The sequence below is a fragment of the Nerophis lumbriciformis genome, linkage group LG33, assembly GCF_033978685.3.
Source record: "Nerophis lumbriciformis linkage group LG33, RoL_Nlum_v2.1, whole genome shotgun sequence".
Classification (NCBI taxonomy): Eukaryota; Metazoa; Chordata; class Actinopteri; order Syngnathiformes; family Syngnathidae; genus Nerophis; species Nerophis lumbriciformis.
Genome location: NC_084580.2, coordinates 16,287,475 through 16,306,554, shown reverse-complemented (window position 1 = coordinate 16,306,554; position 19,080 = coordinate 16,287,475). Strand labels below are relative to the sequence as shown.

The 19,080-nt window shown below is 41.3% G+C and overlaps 1 protein-coding gene across 3 annotated transcripts in view; it reads left to right on the top strand.

The window, feature by feature from the left end:
- The window catches only part of ccser1 (coiled-coil serine-rich protein 1), a 397,790-nt gene that overhangs the window by 11,053 nt on the left and 367,657 nt on the right, over positions 1-19,080 (top strand). The window contains exons 1-2 of one of the 3 annotated variants that reach the window (XM_061929001.1): positions 7,669-7,971; positions 16,801-17,767. In XM_061929001.1, the coding sequence (XP_061784985.1) occupies positions 7,955-7,971; positions 16,801-17,767 (984 nt within the window). In that variant the 5' untranslated portion in view covers positions 7,669-7,954. Of the gene's footprint in view, positions 1-7,668; positions 7,972-16,800; positions 17,768-19,080 lie in introns of those variants that run through there. The other 2 variants (XM_061929003.2, XM_061929002.1) reach the window with 2 other exon arrangements.

Sequence of the window (19,080 nt, the reverse complement as noted above, 5' to 3'; positions counted from 1 at the left end):
ACACACCCTATCTATGCTAAATATGCAGCTAAGTTGTTGTCTGATTTATTGTGTCTGTGTGTGTGTGTGTGTGTTTTCTTTTAGGAAAAGACTTGATGCTAATCTGTTGGCATATGGTGCCATTAAGAGCATGGCAGGGTGCTCGCCTCAACTCCTCCAGCTATCGACTCAAAATGACACACTGTGTTGATCACAACTAGCAAATATATGAAAGGACTTCTTTTTTTTTTAGAATGGAAGAAAATTGCTAAAGTAATTCTGTCCTTATTCTAGGTCGGGGGTCAGCAACCCGCGGCTCTTTAGTGGGTCCCTGGCGCATTTTTAAAAAAAGGATTGAAAATGGAAAAAGGCGGGGAAAAATATTTGATTTGGTATTTGGTAAACATGTCCTACTAATTTCGGCGGCTTCTTGAACTCACCGTAGTGTGGACTGTGACACAACAGTTTGTTTACATGTAAAATATTCTACTCCTTTGTCTCATTTTGTCCACCAAAAGTTTTATGCTGTGCGTGAATGCACAAAGGTGCGCTTTTTTGATGTTATTCACTTGTTGGAGTTAGGGCTGGGCGATATGGCCTTTTTTTAAATATCGCGATATTTTAAGGCCATATCGCGATACACGATATATATCTCGATATTTTGCTTTAGCCTTGAATGAACACTTGATGCATATAATCACAGCAGTGTGATGATTCTATGTGTCTACATTAAAACATTCTTCTTCATACTGCATTAATATATGCTACTTTTAAACTTTCATGCAGAGAAGGAAATCACAACTAAAAAAAAATCACTATTTTTTTCATACGGTGTTGATCTGGAAATGTTTGCCTCGGCATTATGATGGTGTGGACGTGTGGCACCAAACGGAGATATTGACGTGCGGAGTAAGCCCTCTTGCTTGTCTAGCGGGTGACTTTTCAAATGATGCTACATATTAGCAGTGTGGTCGAGTGTCCTGGGTTCGCCTATACAGTGTACTTATCTAATAAAATAATAAACGGGAGACATTAGAGCAGGTTCGGTAGCCACCGCTTCTTTAATGTCAACATCACACACCTCCTTCCACAACCACACACACCCTACGTCACAGCCCTACGGCAACAACTCTGGAGGGACAAAACTCCTCCTCCTTACCTAACACACTCCGGTAACTTGGGACACCCTGAACTGTTTGTTACAGCAGTAATGCTACTTTTTATAGCAACGCTTTTGCCCCACACTTGACAAATTACGGTTGTCTGTTCCACATATTCCCACTTAAAGCCAAACCACCGCCAGACGATGGACCCCCTGCTGTTTTTCTTGGGAATTAATTATTCCTTCATTTGTTACCAGATTCGCACCTTCTTTGTCTTGTATTAGCGCTCGCACCACTCCGCTAGCATCACAGCTAACGTTAACCATGCTGCTTCCTCTCTGCTCGGGGAGGGCGTATACGTATGTGACGTATGACGTGACAGTATGTGACGTGTGTAAGAAGGTGCGCTTGCTGTCTGTGAGAAGGAAAGAGTGAGTAGAGCCTGTAGTGTAATGCCCGCAGCTAAAAGCAACTGCGTGAGAACGTATGCTCGATATCACGATATAGTCATTTTCTATATCGCACAGAGACAAACCCGCGATATATCGCGTATATCGATATATCGCCCAGCCCTAGTTAGAGTGCTAATCAGGTATATTTGGTCACGACATGACTGCAAGCTAACCAATGCTAACGTGCTATTTAGGCTAGCTGTAAGTACATATAGCATCACTATGCCTCGTTTGTAGATATATTTGAGCTCATTTAATATCCTTTACTTTTATCCTGTGAAGTGAAGTGAAGTGAATTACATTTATATAGCGCTTTTTCTCAAGTGACTCAAAGCGCTTTACATTGTGAAACCCAATATCTAAGTTACATTTAAACCAGTGTGGGTGGCACTGGGAGCAGGTGGGTAAAGTGTCTTGCTCAAGGACACAACGGCAGTGACTAGGATGGCGGAAGCGGGGATCGAACCTGCAACCCTCAAGTTGCTGGCACGGCTGCTCTACCAACCGAGCTATACCGTCCCTCTTTGTATATAATTTAGTTTTGCATGTCTCATGACCCATTTCAGATAGTTGTTTGTGTGCCATGTTGTTCCAGACCACAGCAAACATTACCTAGCTTGCCAAAGATTGTAATACATCTATTAAAAGAAGACAGCCTGCCGTTTCCTTTTAACTTGGACACACACATCTATACCTTTGGCCATTAAAAGCCATTAATTTCCGGGAGTTATCTCACCTTCTGAGTAGCCTCTGATTCACTAAGTTTTTAATGTTGTAAAATGTGTGGAATAAATATTACATTTCAACATTTCTGTCAACAAAGATTTGCTTCAGCCTGCAAAACATAGTCATTTTGATAGTAGGCTAATTGTCAGTGTTTGTAGGTGCCGAACCCCAAGATGCAGAGAAGGCGGAAGGCATTGTACGAGAAAACATGATTTAATTAAACACTAAGGCAAAACAACAAACGAAAGGGTAGCAACAAAAGGCGCGCACAAGGCGGAGAACAAACTTGGTTATGAACTAAAATAGCACAGAGGCTAACTTTGGACAAGAGACAAAAACACTTACTGTGACACGAAGGAACTAGGACATGAGCAGAGTGAAACAAAAGTAGACAGAGCTACAACGACAAGTGTTAAGACAGCTAGTAATGACAATGACAATGACAATAATCCAGCACTGACTGGAGGGGAAGGCAGGTTTAAATAGCAGCTGGCTGATTGACACCAGGTGTGGCCAGGTGCCAATCAGCCACAGCTGAGGGGAAGCAGCACTCAGGGAGACAATCAGGAATAGAAGACAAAATAAAAAGCGCTGACAGAAAACTAAGACAAACGCAGAGGAAAAACTAAAACACAGTCAAACTGTCAGGGACAAGCCTGACACTAATATAGACACTTATGTCATGTGTTGCCTTCATCATAAGACTTACAGGTTTATACGGCTTTTCATTTTTTGCGGCTCCAGACAGATTCGTTTTTTGTATTATTGGTCCAATATGGCTCTTTCAACGTTTTGGGTTGCCGACCCCTGTTCTAGATCAGTGGTTCTTAACCTTGTTGGAGGTACGGAACCCCACCAGTTTCATATGCGCATTCACCGAACCCTTCTTTAGTGAAAAATAAAATGTTGTTTTTTTGTAAATTCAAGACAAAGTTATGTTTTTGGTAACACTTTAGTATGGGGAACATATTCTAAGTAACAAAGACTTAATTTAGAGTTATTTGGTTAGGGTTAGGGCTAGAGGATTAGGGCCAGTGTTAGAGGGTTAGGGTTATAATAAGGCCATGCCGTTTAAAGCATTAACAAGTACTTAATAATGACTAGTTAAGAGGCAATATGTTACTAATTTGCATGTTAATAAGCAACTAATTAATGGTGAATATGTTCCCCATACTAAAGTGTTACCATGTTTTATTACTGGTGCACAAAATGAACCGTGCATGAACATCACCTTGTTCAAAGAACAAAACCAACACAGTGCATAAACTCACAACAAACTACACACCTGCAAATCATTGTGACTTCTGCTGTTGCCGTATCCGTAATACGCCGATAGGGAGAAGTTTTTTATTTGTCTTGACCTCCGCCGAATCCCTGAGCCCGACTCACCGAACCCCTAGGGTTTGATCAAACCCAGGTTAAGAACCACTGTTCTAGGTGTTCTTGTAAGGTTTTGTCTGGCAATGTTTAATCTGTTTTGTTTTTTTTACTTCGTTAAACATCTCATGTTGACTTGTTGAAAAGTAACAGCTCATGTCTTCGTGTTTTACCCCTTATAAAGGTCCTCTATTTTACGAAAGTCGCTATTTGATGGGGATCTTGAATAAAGATAGATTGAGGTGATTATTATTAATTTAGGGGAGTGTATGGACACACATTACACGGCAAAAACTCAAATCTAAGTAAGATGAAATATCTCAAATAAGGGTGATATTTGCTTATTTTCTGTCTGATAGGATAATTCTTCTCACTAAGCAGATTTTATTTTTAGAGTGTTTTACTTGTTTTAAGGGTTTTGGTCCTAAATGATCTCAGTAAGATATTACAGCTTGTTGCTGAGATTTGATGACCTATATTGAGTAAAACATGCTTGAAACTAGAATATCAACTGATGCAAAGCTGTGTCATCAACACTCACAAGTATAAAACTACTTTTTTAAAGTAATAATTTCTTACTTCAAGCATGAAAAAAAAAATCATGATGCCGAGTGCATATCATTATGTCAAGATAATGGCACTAGCATTTACTTAATTTAAGAATATTTTTCAACATATTGAGCAAAAAGGTCTCTTTTTTTTTTCTACCAAGAAAAGTGCACTTGTTATTAGTGAGAATATACTTATTTTAAGGTATTTTTGGGTTCATTGAGGTTAGCTCATTTTCTTGTTCTATTGGCAGATAATTTTGCTTAGTTCAAATAAAATACCCCTAATTTTTGTATTTTTTTTCTTCTTGTTTTTGAACACTAACTTTTTGCAGTGTAGCTGCTGGCCGCTTGTCAGGCGTGGGCCGATATTGTCCAACTCTTAATTACCGATTCCGATATCAACCGATACCGATATATACAGTCGTGGAATTAACACATTATTGTGCATAATTTTGTTGTCATGCCCCGCTGGATGCATTAAACAATGTAACAAGGTTTTCCAAAATAAATCAACTCAAGTTATGGAAAAAAATGCCAACATGGCACTGCCATATTTATTATTGAAGTCACAAAGTGCATCCATCCATCCATTTTCTACCGCTTATTCCCTTCGGGGTCGCGGGGGGCGCTGGAGCCTATCTCAGCTACAATCGGGCGGAAGGCGGGGTACACCCTGGACAAGTCGCCACCTCATCGCAGGGCCAACACAGACAGACAGACAACATTCACACTCACATTCACACACTAGGGCCAATTTAGTGTTGCCAATCAACTTATCCCCAGGTGCATGTCTTTGGAAGTGGGAGGAAGCCGGAGTACCCGGAGGGAACCCACGCAGTCACGGGGAGAACATGCAAACTCCACACAGAAAGATCCCAAGCCCGGGATTGAACCCAAGACTACTCAGGAACAAAGTGCATTATTTTTTTTAACATGCCTCAAAACAGTAGCTTGGAATTTGGGACATGCTCTCCCTGAGAGAGCATGAAGAGGTTGAGGTGGGCGGGGTTGATGTGGGAGGCTAGGGGGTAGCAAGGGGGGGGGGGGGGGGGGGTGTGTGTATATTGTAGCGTCCCGGAAAAGTTAGTGCTGCAAGGGCTTCTGGGTATTTGTTCTGTTGTGTTGATGTTGTGTTTGATGTTCTCCTGAAATGTGTTTGTCATGATTCTTGTTTGGTGTGGGTTCACAGTGTGGCGCATATTTGTAACAGTCTTAAAGTTGTTTATACGGCCACCCTCAGTGTGACCTGTATGGCTGTTGACCAAGTATGCATTGCATTCACTTGTGTGTGTGTGAAAAGCCGTAGATATTAGGTAAATGGGCCGACGCGCAAAGGCAGTGCCTTTTAAGGTTTATTGGCGCTCTGTACTTCTCCCTACGTCCGTGTACACAGCGGCGTTTTAAAAAGTCATACATTTTACTTTTTGAAACCGATACCGATAATTTTGAAACCGATACCGATAATTTACGATATTTCATTTGAAAGTATTTATCGGCCGATAGTATCGGCAGTCCGATATTATCGGACATCTCCAATCAGCATTATAGGCAAATCAGCAATGGCCAATCACTTACTTTTTCACAAAAATTGGCCGATGCTGATGGGCGGATTTATGTAAATCCAATTGCAGAAAATGATGAGAAACACTTTCAAATTTTGAATGAAATGAGCTCAAAGCAAAGCCGCTGCTTTTGTTAAGAAACCATTCTGAGCCTTATCTTATTTAGTTTTTATTTTATATATGTAGACCACATTAACCCTGGCAATGGACTGTGTGTGTGTATACAGGTAAAAGCCAGTAAATTAGAATATTTTGAAAAACTTGATTTATTTCAGTAATTGCATTCAAAAGGTGTAACTTGTACATTATATTTATTCATTGCACACAGACTGATGCATTCAAATGTTTATTTCATTTAATTTTGACGATTTGAAGTGGCAACAAATGAAAATCCAAAATTCCATTGCACCCCAAACCATCACTGATGGTGGAAACTTTACACTAGACTTCAGGCAACGTGGATCCTGTGCCTCTCCTGTCTTCCTCCAGACTCTGGGACCTCGATTTCCAAAGGAAATGCAAAATTTGCATGGTTGGGTGATGGTTTGGGGTGCCATGTCATCTGCTGGTGTCGGTCCACTCTGTTTTCTGAGATCCAGGGTCAACGCAGCCGTCTACCAGCAAGTTTTAGAGCACTTCATGCTTCCTGCTGCTGACCTGCTCTATGGAGATGGAGATTTCAAGTTCCAACAGGACTTGGCGCCTGCACACAGCGCAAAATCTACCCGTGCCTGGTTTACGGACCATGGTATTTCTGTTCTAAATTGGCCCGCCAACTCCCCTGACCTTAGCCCCATAGAAAATCTGTGGGGTATTGTGAAAAGGAAGATGCAGAATGCCAGACCCAAAAACGCAGAAGAGTTGAAGGCCACTATCAGAGCAACCTGGGCTCTCATAACACCTGAGCAGTGCCAGAAACTCATCGACTCCATGCCACGCCGCATTAACGCAGTAATTGAGGCAAAAGGAGCTCCAACCAAGTATTGAGTATTTTACATGCTCATATTTTTCATTTTCATACTTTTCAGTTGGCCAACATTTCTAAAAATCCCTTTTTTGTATTAGCCTTAAGTAATATTCTAATTTTGTGACACACGGAATTTTGGATTTTCATTTGTTGCCACTTCAAATCATCAAAATTAAATGAAATAAACATTTGAATGCATCAGTCTGTGTGCAATGAATAAATATAATGTACAAGTTACACCTTTTGAATGCAATTACTGAAATAAATCAAGTTTTTCAAAATATTCAAATTTACTGGCTTTTACCTGTAGGTATGTTATTATTATTATCCATAGCATTCATGACTGCCTGCTGTTGCACTGATCAGCCTAGTGGTGGCTCACATCCATCACACACAGAGCTATTTGTATTTTTGGGCAGAATTATAATAGTGTTCCCAATGTTAAAAGGATAAAGCCATTGTTTACAAATTTGGTAAATAAATAACCAAAAAATTTACATTTTGTTGTTTTCTTACTGTACCGAAAATGAACCGAACCGTGACCTCTAAACCGAGGTACGTACCGAACCGAATTTTTGTGTACTGTTACACCCTTACTAATTAGCTCTAGTTTCTTCAGTGAAGAGGCGCCTAACCGCTTGCTTTTGAAGCTGTGGCTTTTTGACGGCATGAAAGACAAACCTCAGCCCCACTTAGTAAAAATATGGCTTCGCTACACATTTTCAAATAAATATCTGCCAATTATCCGCCAGTCAGCTCCCTCCCGTGAGCTGCTCACTGGTCAGGACAGAGCCTGTAATCGTCAGTAATCCTTTGTCCAATCACGTCGAGGATGTTTCTTGTGTCTCAAGGTGCTGGGTCAGAGTGCATTGTCCAGGTCAGCTGGACATTGCTGCCTCATCAAACATGTCTCATGCTTTTCTTGATTTTTCTTTTTTCTTTCTTCAGACAAGACAACTTGAGTCGATTCAAGACCTTAGTAAGACGACATGAGCTGACCTTAGATGCTTCCTCATTGTCGTCTTAGCGCTCGTGTCATGCGCAGGCTCTCACTTTGGTTCGTATGAAAGAGGCTTGATCAAATGTGCGCTGAAGGAGGCGCCGCACTTGACAAGCTACCTCAGTGCAGGGAGTTAAAGTAAGCTTATTACGGCGAGATCAAAAACAAAACACTCCAGTTGCTCCTAAAGAAGATACGTGTACGTTGCACTTAAATCACGGAGGGACGACGTCGAGAATGCTAATAATGAAACTGTGAGTATTCAAAATATTAGAATCCCCTTGTAAACTGTGTCACTCCACCACTGTATGTGATAGTTTGTTTTCTTTACAGTAAATGATTTCTCAGCAGTTTTTTGTGAAACTTCTTTTGGGCTTGCCTGTCAGCTAATTATTACCGCGCAATGTTGACACTCACCCGCAGAGGTAATGTTTGGTGCCTTTTTTTGTTTGTCTGTCTGTCTGTTACTGGATTAAAGCTAAAACCACGTGGCTGTGTCTCCGTGAGCGTGAGGTAGATCTGGGCCAAGCAAGAGACCTTAAAGGGGAACATTATCACAATTTCAGAATGGTTAAAACCATTAAAAATCAGTTCCCAGTGGCTTATTTTATTTTTCAAAGTTTTTTTTCCAAATTTTACCCATCACGCAATATCCCTAAAAAAAGCTTCAAAGTGCCTGATTTTAACCACCCGTCCATTTTCCTGTGACGTCACATAGTGAAGCCAACACAAACAAACATGGCGGATAGAACAGCAAGCTATAGCGACATTAGCTCGGATTCAGACTCGGATTTCAGCGGCTTAAGCGATTCAACAGATTACGAATGTATTGAAACGGATGGTTGTAGTGTGGAGGCAGGTAGCGAAAACGAAATTGAAGAAGAAACTGAAGCTATTGAGCCATATCGGTTTGAACCGCATGCAAGCGAAACCGACGAAAACGACACGACAGCCAGCGACACGGGAGAAAGCGAGGACGAATTCGGCGATCGCCTTCTAACCAACGATTGGTATGTGTTTGTTTGGCATTAAAGGAAACTAACAACTATGAACTAGGTTTACAGCATATGAAATACATTTGGCAACAACATGCACTTTGAGAGTGCAGACAGCCCAATTTTCATTAATTAATATATTCTGTAGACATACCCTCATGTCAGCAGGCCAGGGAAGCTAGGGTCGATATTCTTCTCTTGATCATCTTCGGGACGGTGTGAGCCAAGACATCCAGGGGGTTTAGCTCGCTCGTCTGCGGGAACAAACTGCCGCCGTTGCTTGCCGTGCTCCCGAGGTCCTTTGTCCCTGAATTGCTCACACACTCTGGCAGATTCAATGGGGGTCTGGCGGCAGATTTCTTTGACTTTATCGTTGGAAATGCATCTGCTTTGAGTGTCGCAGGATATCCACACATTCTTGCCATCTCTGTCGTAGCATAGCTTTCGTCGGTAAAGTGTGCGGAACAAACGTCCAATTTCTTGCCACTTTCGCATCTTTGGGCCACTGGTGCAACTTGAATCCGTCCCTGTTCGTGTTGTTACACCCTCCGACAACACACCGACGAGGCATGATGTCTCCAAGGTACGGAAAACAGTCGAAAAAACGAAAAATAACAGAGCTGATTTGACTCGGTGTTTGAGAAAATGGCGGATTGCTTCCCGATGCGACGTCACATTGTGACGTCATCGCTCCGAGAGCGAATATTAGAAAGGCGTTTAATTCGCCAAAATTCACCCATTTAGAGTTCGGAAATCGGTTAAAAAAATATATGGTCTTTTTTGTGCAACATCAAGGTATATATTGACGCTTACATAGGTCTGGTGATAATGTTCCCCTTTAATGTTTTCACTGCAAAAAGTCAGTGTTCAAAAACAAGAAAAAAAAATTACAAAAATAAGGGGTATTTTATTTGAACTAAGCAAAATTGTCTGCCAATAGAACAAGAAAATTCGGCTTGTCAAGTAAAATTAGCGGACCTCAACGAACCCAAAAATACCTTAAAATAAGTATATTATCACTAATAACAAGTGCACTTTTCTTGGTAGGAATAAAAAATGAGACCTTTTTGCTCAATATGTTGAAAAATATTCTTAAATTAAGTAAATGCTAGTGCCATTATCTTGACATAATGATATGCGCTCGGCATCATGATTTTTTTTTTCATTCTTGAATTAAGAAATTATTACTTTAAAAAAGTAGTTTTATACTTGTGAGTGTTGATGACACAGCTTTGCAACAGTTGATATTCTAGTTTCAAGCATGTTTTATTCAATATACCGCACTTTTCGGACTATAAGTCGCAGTTTTTTTCATAGTTTGTCCGGGGGTGCGACTTATACTCAGGGGCGACTTATGTGTGAAATTATTAACACGTTACCGTAAAATATCAAATAATATTATTTAGCTCATTCACGTAAGAGACTAGACGTATAAGATTTCATGGGATTTAGCGATTAGGAGTGACAGATTGTTTGGTAAACGTATAGCATGTTCTATATGTTATAGTTATTTGAATGACTCTTACCATAATATGTTACGTTAACATACCAGGCACGTTCTCAGTTGGTTATTTATGCCTCATATAACGTACACTTATTCAGCCTGTTGTTCACTATTCTTTATTTATTTTAAATTGCCTTTCAAATGTCTATTCTTGGTGTTGGGTTTTATCAAATAAATTTCCCCCAAAAATGCGACTTATACTCCAGTGCGACTTATATATGTTTTTTTCCTTCTTTATTATGCATTTTCGGCAGGTGCGACTTATACTCCGGTGCGACTTATACTCCGAAAAATACGGAGCAACAAGCTGTAATATCTTACTGAGATCATTTAGGACCAAAACCCTTAAAACAAGCAAAAGACTCTAACATAAAATCTGCTTAGTGAGAAGAATTATCTTATCGGACAGAAAATAAGCAAATATCACCCTTATTTGAGATATTTAATCGTACTTAGATTTCAGTTTTTGCAGTGTTCGTTTGAAGATCTGTTTAGGAGTTTTTGTCAGAAAAATGAGATTACACTTTCTTTCATACCGGATTTAAAGTAGATTAATGGCTTGAGCGTTAGCTTGTAAATTCTCATATTGTGTTTAATTTCTCGGACACGACAGTGAAGACTGCATCAATTAAAAAGATTGATGGCAGAACCCTCATTAAGCCGTGACCTAAAACGACATCTCGAGATTACAACTAGCAAAAGTGCTACTTGAAATCATAATTTCTCTTGAAACGTGTGAAAAATAGTAGAGACTCTATTTGTTGATGTCATTTGTATTAAGTAGGGGTGTAACGGTACACAAACATTTTGGTTCGGTACGTACCTCGGTTCAGAGGTCACGGTTCGGTTCATTTTCGGTACAGTAAGAAAACAACAAAATATAAATTTTTTGGTTATTTATCCACCAAATTTGTAAACAATGGCTTTATCCTTTTAACATTGGGAACACTATAATAATTCTGCCCACGTTAATCAACATTAAACTGCCTCAAGTTGTTGCTCAGATTAAATACAATGACAAAACTTTTCTTCTACATATAAAAAGTGCAACATTAAACAGTTTCAAGTCAACTCATCATGCTTGATTTATTGCAGCATTTGGGAAGCCTGTAGTTGATTTTTATTATGTAAATGTTATATTTTTATCAACATGTGATAGCAGGGACCCTGCCATTCAAAACTACTAATGATTAATGTAACTATAGCTGAAAAAATGGTACAATAGCAATAGGAGAGACTATTCATCCCTGAACACCATGGAGTTCATGTAGGCTTAATGATGCACTTACATTATTATATCAACTATCAGAGACAAAAATTTCATTTAACATAATGTCCTTTTTTGCTGCTTCAACACAGCTCAATCAACACAGAAAAAGGTCAAGTGAAATAACAGACAGACAGGGCTTTGCTGTCCGTAACACACACACACACGCACGCACCATCATCATCATCGGCGGTCACTCGTGGTCGAGTATGACTGTCCTCCTTCCTGATCCTTGTGGGTCTTCAGGTGGGCGTGGAGGCCGATTCTGGACCCGATTATTCTGGGGCAATGTGGACAAGGGAATGTAGTGGTGGTGGGTTTAGGGTTGGGCCTGTTTGGTGGATGCTCTCTCCTTTCTTAGTCTGCGCTTGTCTTGTGCAGCATGGCGGAGGTCGTCATTATATTGCGCGGCACCCTCACGGATAAGGTTTCTCCACATCGTCCTGTCTGTTGCCTTGACTTCCCAAGACTTAAGGTCTATGCGACACTTTGTCAGGTTTGCCTTGATGTTATCCTTATATCTCTTCTTTTGACCTCCCGGGGCCCGTTTCCCTTCAACAAGCTGGGAACAAGCACACACACACACACACACCGCAAAATGAGCTAACGTTACGCTAAAAGCGAATTAGTCGTCACCTCAAGCCAAGACTGCGAGCGAGCTGAACTGCCTTTATTATTTCTAGAAGGTCAACGGGCTCATAGTGATGTTACTAGTAGTTGACTGGAAGGTGTTTATTATAATTTGGGGAGAGTCCGCAGCCTGATGCTTACCTGCTAAACGCTAAGCACTGACTACATGCGCTCTGAATACGCACTGCTGATTGGCTGTTACCACTCTGTTTGTAACCAATCAGATGGTTGTGTGGGTGGGACAATGCTGGGTGCTGTGTCGAGGACTGACAGAGACAGGCAGAAGGAAACGGAGGCGGCTACTTAATATGTTCGTGTGGAAACTCGTTCGGTACACCTCCGAACCGAACCGAAACCCCCGTACCGAAACGGTTCAATACAAATACACGTACCGTTACACCCCTAGTATTACGTTATTCAGTAAAACAAGTAGGTCTGTGTAGATTCTCAGTCATCCGAGTCATGATAATCCACAAAAGTTGAATGGAGGCAACGGGACTCTTCTTGTTTGCCACGTCAGATAACATCTTCATCATCAACAACAATAACAACCCTATTGTGACCACCCCCAGGGGACACACCCACCTGGGGACACACCTACCAGTGACATACATTTGGAAACCCCACACTTTAGTGTTTAGAGCTAAAGAAGCCTTTTGGACGAAAGCTGAAACGATTCAACGAACAAGACAAGTCCGGTTGCCTCTATTAAACCTTTTGTGGAAGATTGCGTTTGTTTTGAGGATTTACATTCATTTCACTCTGAGGTTGAATGTCATAAGTCGGATAATTCCTTGCAGTCTTGAATATGATCGCAACAAAATATTGGTATGGTCAACTATGGTGATATTTAACCGTACAATTCAAGTATAGATGATGTCTTGTTTCATTTCTGAGTACGCATTCATTTCAGATTGTCATCGGTGTGTTGCCGAAGTCAGAAAGTAATCTATTGGCTTGAATGTGCCATTCTTGTCTTTTGTTGAACCCTACTATGTGTTTATACTCTATGTACTGTACTTATTACAGACCAGCTGTTTGATTATAATGTGCGTCACGGTCTTAGTAACTTTTTCCATTTTATTTACTAGTTTACGAACTATTTACTAATTTGGAAGGTGTTGAAATCACCATGTGACATTGCTAATGCATGTTTATGGCATATCCAATGTAAATTAGCATTAAGCACGGTGGGAGAGGGGTTAGTGCGTCTGCCTCACAATACGAAGGTCCTGAGTAGTCCTGAGTTCAATCCTGGGCTCGGGATCTTTCTGTGTGGATTTTGCATGTTCTCCCCGTGACTGCGTGGGTTCCCCTGGAAAAAAAGTAAATCGCGAAAATCTGACTTAACAGCAACATGACATCACTCTGTGATGTCGTTTGTATTCGTGGTTGTGTTGTTTTTAGGCTGTTCAACTCTGGTGAACAAAGCTTGTTTTTGACCAGTAGAGGGCGGTAAAGCTACACCTTAGGTTTAATTGTGTTGAGCCACATGTGTGCAATGTTGGCTGAGTATATTTTATTTTATATAGTTTATTGTGTAAATGTATTAACACTAAACCTATTTTATTTATGTAAAATACACAATTGACATTATTTATGAAAAATACACAATTGACGTAATACATTTGTAATGTTTATATTTTCAGTCTTACAAACCTAAACAAAGGTAGATGTGTGAATAAATAAAACTGAGGAAGGTAAATAATTAAAAAATGTTACGTTTTGGGGGGCGCATTGCTGCGCTGGTAGCGTTCCTTCCAGGGCAGAAGACAAGCAGGAGTAGCGTGCAGGCAAGATTAAGGTATTTTTAATAAATTAATAAACGAGCAAGCGTGGAGCTAAACAAAACCAAAATGTCAGCAAGGGTGAAAAACGAGGAATGCTAGAGTGTACAAAGATCAGAACGAGGAGAAAAACTGGGAGAACGTAACTGTTGCCTATAGCAGTGTTTTTCAACCACTGATACAGTCCTTGGAGAGGACCGCATATGTGGGTAACCCCCCCCCCCTCTAGGGGAGACCGAATGCAATGGATGTCGAGTGGGTCTGACATAATATTGTGAGAGTCCAGTCCATAGTGGATCCAACATAATAGTAAGAGTCCAGTCCATAGTGGGGCCAGCAGGACACCATCCCGAGCGGAGACGGGTCAGCAGCGCAGAGATGTTCCCAGCCGATGCACAGGCGAGCGGTCCACCCCGGGTCCCGACTCTGGACAGCCAGCACTTCATCCATGGCCATCGGACCTGTGCCCCCCCCATCCACAAGGAAGAGGGGAGCAGAGGAGAAAAGAAAAGAAACTGCAGATCAACTGGTCTAAAAGGGGGGTCTATTTAAAGGCTGGAGTATACAAATGAGTTTTAAGATGGGACTTAAATGCTTCTACTGAGGTAGCATCTCTAATTGTTACCGGGAGGGCATTCCATAGTACTGGAGCCCGAATAGAAAACGCTCTATAGCCCGCAGACTTTTTTTGGGCTCTGGGAATCACTAATAAGCCGGAGTTCTTTGAACGCAGATTTCTTGCCGGGACATATGGTACAATACAATCGACAAGATAGGACGGAGCTAGACCGTGTAGTATTTTATACGTAAGTAGTAAAACCTTAAAGTCACATCTTAAGTGCACAGGAAGCCAGTGCAGGTGAGCCAGTATAGGCGTAATATGATCAAACTTTCTTGTTCTTGTCAAAAGTCTAGCAGCCGCATTTTGTACCAATTGTAATCTTTTAATGCTAGACATAGGGAGAGGGGGAGGGGTTTTCACGGCTGGACTCTAGAAAGAGGTTCCGCAGCCTCCGAAGCAGAACCTCCAGGTTCTGTAACAGCTTCTTCCCTCAGGCCGTAAGACTCTTGAACGCATCATAATTATCCCCTCAACTACCCCCAAAATGGATTAACTCCCTGGAATAAAAAAGACAATATAACATACATCCGTAAACGTGGACGCATGTGAAAATGTGCAATATATTTATCCGTACAGTAATCTATTTATTTATTTATATATATGTATTTATTTTATATATATATTATTTATATATATTTATTTATTTATATATGCACCTTATTGCTTTTTTATCCTGCACTACCATGAGCTTATGTAACGAAATTTCGTTCTTATCTGTGCTGTAAAGTTCAAATTTGAATGACAATAAAAAGGAAGTCTAGTCTAGTCTAGTCAGTGACGTGCGGTGAGGTTGATGGCTGGTGAGGCACTGACTTCATCACAGTCAGATTTACAAACATATGAACCCTAAAGAGTATCTTATTCACCATTTGATTGGCAGCAGTTAATGCGTTATGTTTAAAAGCTCATACCAGCATTCTTCCCTGCTTGGCACTCAGCATCAAGGGTTGGAATTGGGGGTTAAATCACCAAAAATGATTCCCAGGCGCGGCGCCGCTGCTGCCCACTGCTCCCCTCACCTCCCAGGGGGTGATCAAGGGGATGGGTCAAATGCAGAGGACAAATTTCATTACACCTAGTGTGTGTGTGACAATCATTGGTACTTTAACTTAACTTTAACTTTACACATACAAACTGTAGCACACAAAAAAGCACATTTAATTAAAAAAAACGTTATTATGGTCTTACCTTTACTTAGAAACTAAAGCCCTCACTTAAACTTTCCACGTGCAAGATTGAATCTATTTAAAAAAGTGTAACCGAGGGTTTATAAATGTCGCCTATACTGTATGAAACTACAAAATAACAAACACGGAGGCTCCAGTTTACACGAGGACCACTTTATTTACCTTCTTTCAAAAACCTCCGTAACGTGACATCACTTCCGCACTTAGCGCCTTCAAAATAAGAGCTCAAGGCATATACTGTATAACAGCGCATAACAGGAACTTAAAATCACAAAGAGGAAAGCCCATGAAAATAGGTTACAAAAGTTATTTAATAAGAAGCCAAAAAGTGCAAAAACAATAATGTTCGTGTTGGAGGAGTTGTGAATTAGGTACACCTGCAGTCTGCAGGTGTACCTAATGTTGTGTCCCTGCAGTCATTCACAACTCCTCCAACACCAACATTATTGTTTTTGCACTTTTTGGCTTCTTATGAAGTGATTTTTTTAAATAGATTCAATCTTGCACGTGGAAAGTTTAAGTGTGGGCTTTAGTTGATACAACAATTCTACGGCGGGGGTGCAGGAGGCGAGCCTCACACAGTGCGTCTTTTTCAGCCGTTTTATGATCGCTCAGCACAAGAAATACTTTACACACATACAGTTGTTGACAAAATACACTGTACATTATATACCTCAGCTAACTAAACTATGGAAATGTATAATATAGTTCATATAGCAAAACAGTCTCACTGCACAGCAGGCCAGCAGTTAGCCGAGTCATTGCGCAATCCATGTTGCGGCACTGAGTGACGTGCCTCAACTGGCTGCTGTTCACCGCAACGTCTCTTCTCAGTATTTGAACGGCAAATGTGAAAATTCAGCAATTTTGAATAAAAATAATCTAAAACTGGTGAAGTTAAATGGAAAATAACTTTATAGTATAATCACTTGATACATATAACAATTGAATTTTTTTTTTTTCTTTTTACATTTTTTTTCTTTCCATGATGGCAGGTGAGGCCCCGCCTCACCTGCCTCTAGTGACTGCACGTCACTGAGTCTAGTCTAGTCTAATGTGTAACGTGCGGCTTCTTTTTGTGTCTTCCCCAGACTGCCCCACCGCGTCAGCTTATCGATGGGGGAATCAGGCTCGCGTCGCTCCACGCTTGTTTCCCGCCTACCAATCTTCCGTCGGAGCAACAGCAAGCGGCAGGAGTCTTTGCCCTCGTCGCCGTCGTCGGGCGGCAACTGTGTTCACACGTCTTCGCCCTCCAGCACCAACTCCAGCTCCGGGAGCACCGGCAAACGTCGGAGCCTCTTTCGCGCGCCCTCACTCAGCTTCTCGGCCAAACGAAACAGCCACCCGCGTGTGCAGCCAGTCAATTTAAACCTCACGCCGCCGCTGGCGCAGACCACCGACGCCAACGGGAACAACCAGGCGACATCGGCGGCGGGTTCAAACGACGGGAGCGCGCAGCCCAAGTCGCGCCACTCCTTCGGCTTTGGAAGCAGCAAGCATAAGAAAATCACACGTTCTCAGACTGAAGATTTTGACAAAGCGCCATCCTCCTCTTCTTCTACGACCAATCGAAATGTGTTCATCAACTGCCTCAGCGGATCCGGTGCCAACGAGGGCGACGATTCGGGGTTTATCGAAGACTACAGCGGCGGGAGCAGGCGCTCCTCACGTCACAAGAAGCAGCTGCTGCCCAAATCTCTCTCGTCTCACCACCGCTTCTCTCGGACCAACTCCGATCACCACAAGCTGCCGGAGGACAACCTGGAATGCCCCAGCCCCAACACCACCACAACCGTAAAGGCAGGGGGCCTCACCCCGGGGTCGTGGCCGGGTGACGTCGCCCTGGAGAGCTCCCTCCAGTCGCCCATGGTATCAGAAGACCGGACCACGGCCATCACCCCTTCCGAGTTCGTCCCCATCACAGAGGACTCTGACTCTGAGGTTGAAGCCCTGCCAGCTCCGAGCCCTCGACCCACCTTCGTGTCTGGACCGGCCACTGCTCCATCCGAGAGTCCACCTGCCCCACAGACCTTCAGCGGGACTGTCTCTTCCTCACAGGTACTGCTGCTCAAAATGTTGCATGTTTTAGACGGAGAACCGTGACGCCTTTGCCAAATTGTCAATAAAATGTTCCGCTTGTAAATGCACAAATGGGAATAGACGGTATCTGTAAAAAAAAAAAGAGCTGAGCTGTGCGGTGCCCTTGGACTTGAAGAACAAATAATAAAGCAGAAATATTAATGAGTCCAGGGTGCAAAGTATAAAATATGACATAAAACCTGTGCACCAGGCATGAAAAGTCTCGAGTATAAAAAGTCCATGCAAGTCTTCGCAGCCGTGTGCTTCTATTCAAGATTTTATATTCTGCTAAAAATACAAGACCCCTTAGCATGGAGCTATTCAATCACTATTTAGTAAGGGTGTAACGGTACACAAAAATTTCGGTTAGAAGTCACGGTTCGGTTAATTTTCGGTACAGTAAGAAAACAACAAAATATACATTTTTTTGGTTACCGTATTTTTCGGAGTATAAATCGCTCCGGAGTATAAATCGCACCGGCCGAAAATGCATAATAAAGAAGGAAAAAAACATATATAAGTCGCACTGGAGTATAAGTCGCATTTTTTGGGGAAATTTATTTGCTAAAAGCCAACACCAAGAATAGACATTTGAAAGGCAATTTAAAATAAATAAAGAATAGTGAACAACAGGCTGAATAAGTGTATGTTATATGAGGCATAAATAACCAACTGAGAACGTGCCTGGTATGTTAACGTAACATATTATGGTAAGAGTCATTCAAATAACTATAACATATAGAACATGCTATACGTTTACCAAACAATCTGTCACTCCTAATCGCTAAATCCCATGAAATCTTATACGTCTAGTTTCTTACGTGAATGAGCTAAATAATATTATTTGATTTTTTTACGCTAATGTGTTAATAATTTCACAGAGAAGTCGCTCCTGAGTATAAGTCGCAACCCCGGCCAAACTATGAAAAAAAACTGCAACTTATAGTCCGAAAAATACGGTACTTTAAAAAAGTAGTTTTATACTTGTGAGTGTTGATGACACAGCTTTGCAACAGTTGAGATTCTAGTTTCAAGCATGTTTTACTCAATATAGGTCATAAAATCAAACTATGAAAAAAACTGCGACTTATAGTCCGAAAAATAAGGATTTTATTTACCAAATTTGTAAACAATGGCTTTATCCTTTTAACATTGGGAACACTATAATAATTCTGCCCAAAAATAGAAATAGCTCTGTGTGTGATGGATGTGAGCCACCACTAGGCTGATCAGTGCAACAGCAGGCAGTCATGAATGCTAAGCATAATAATAACATACATATACACACAGGG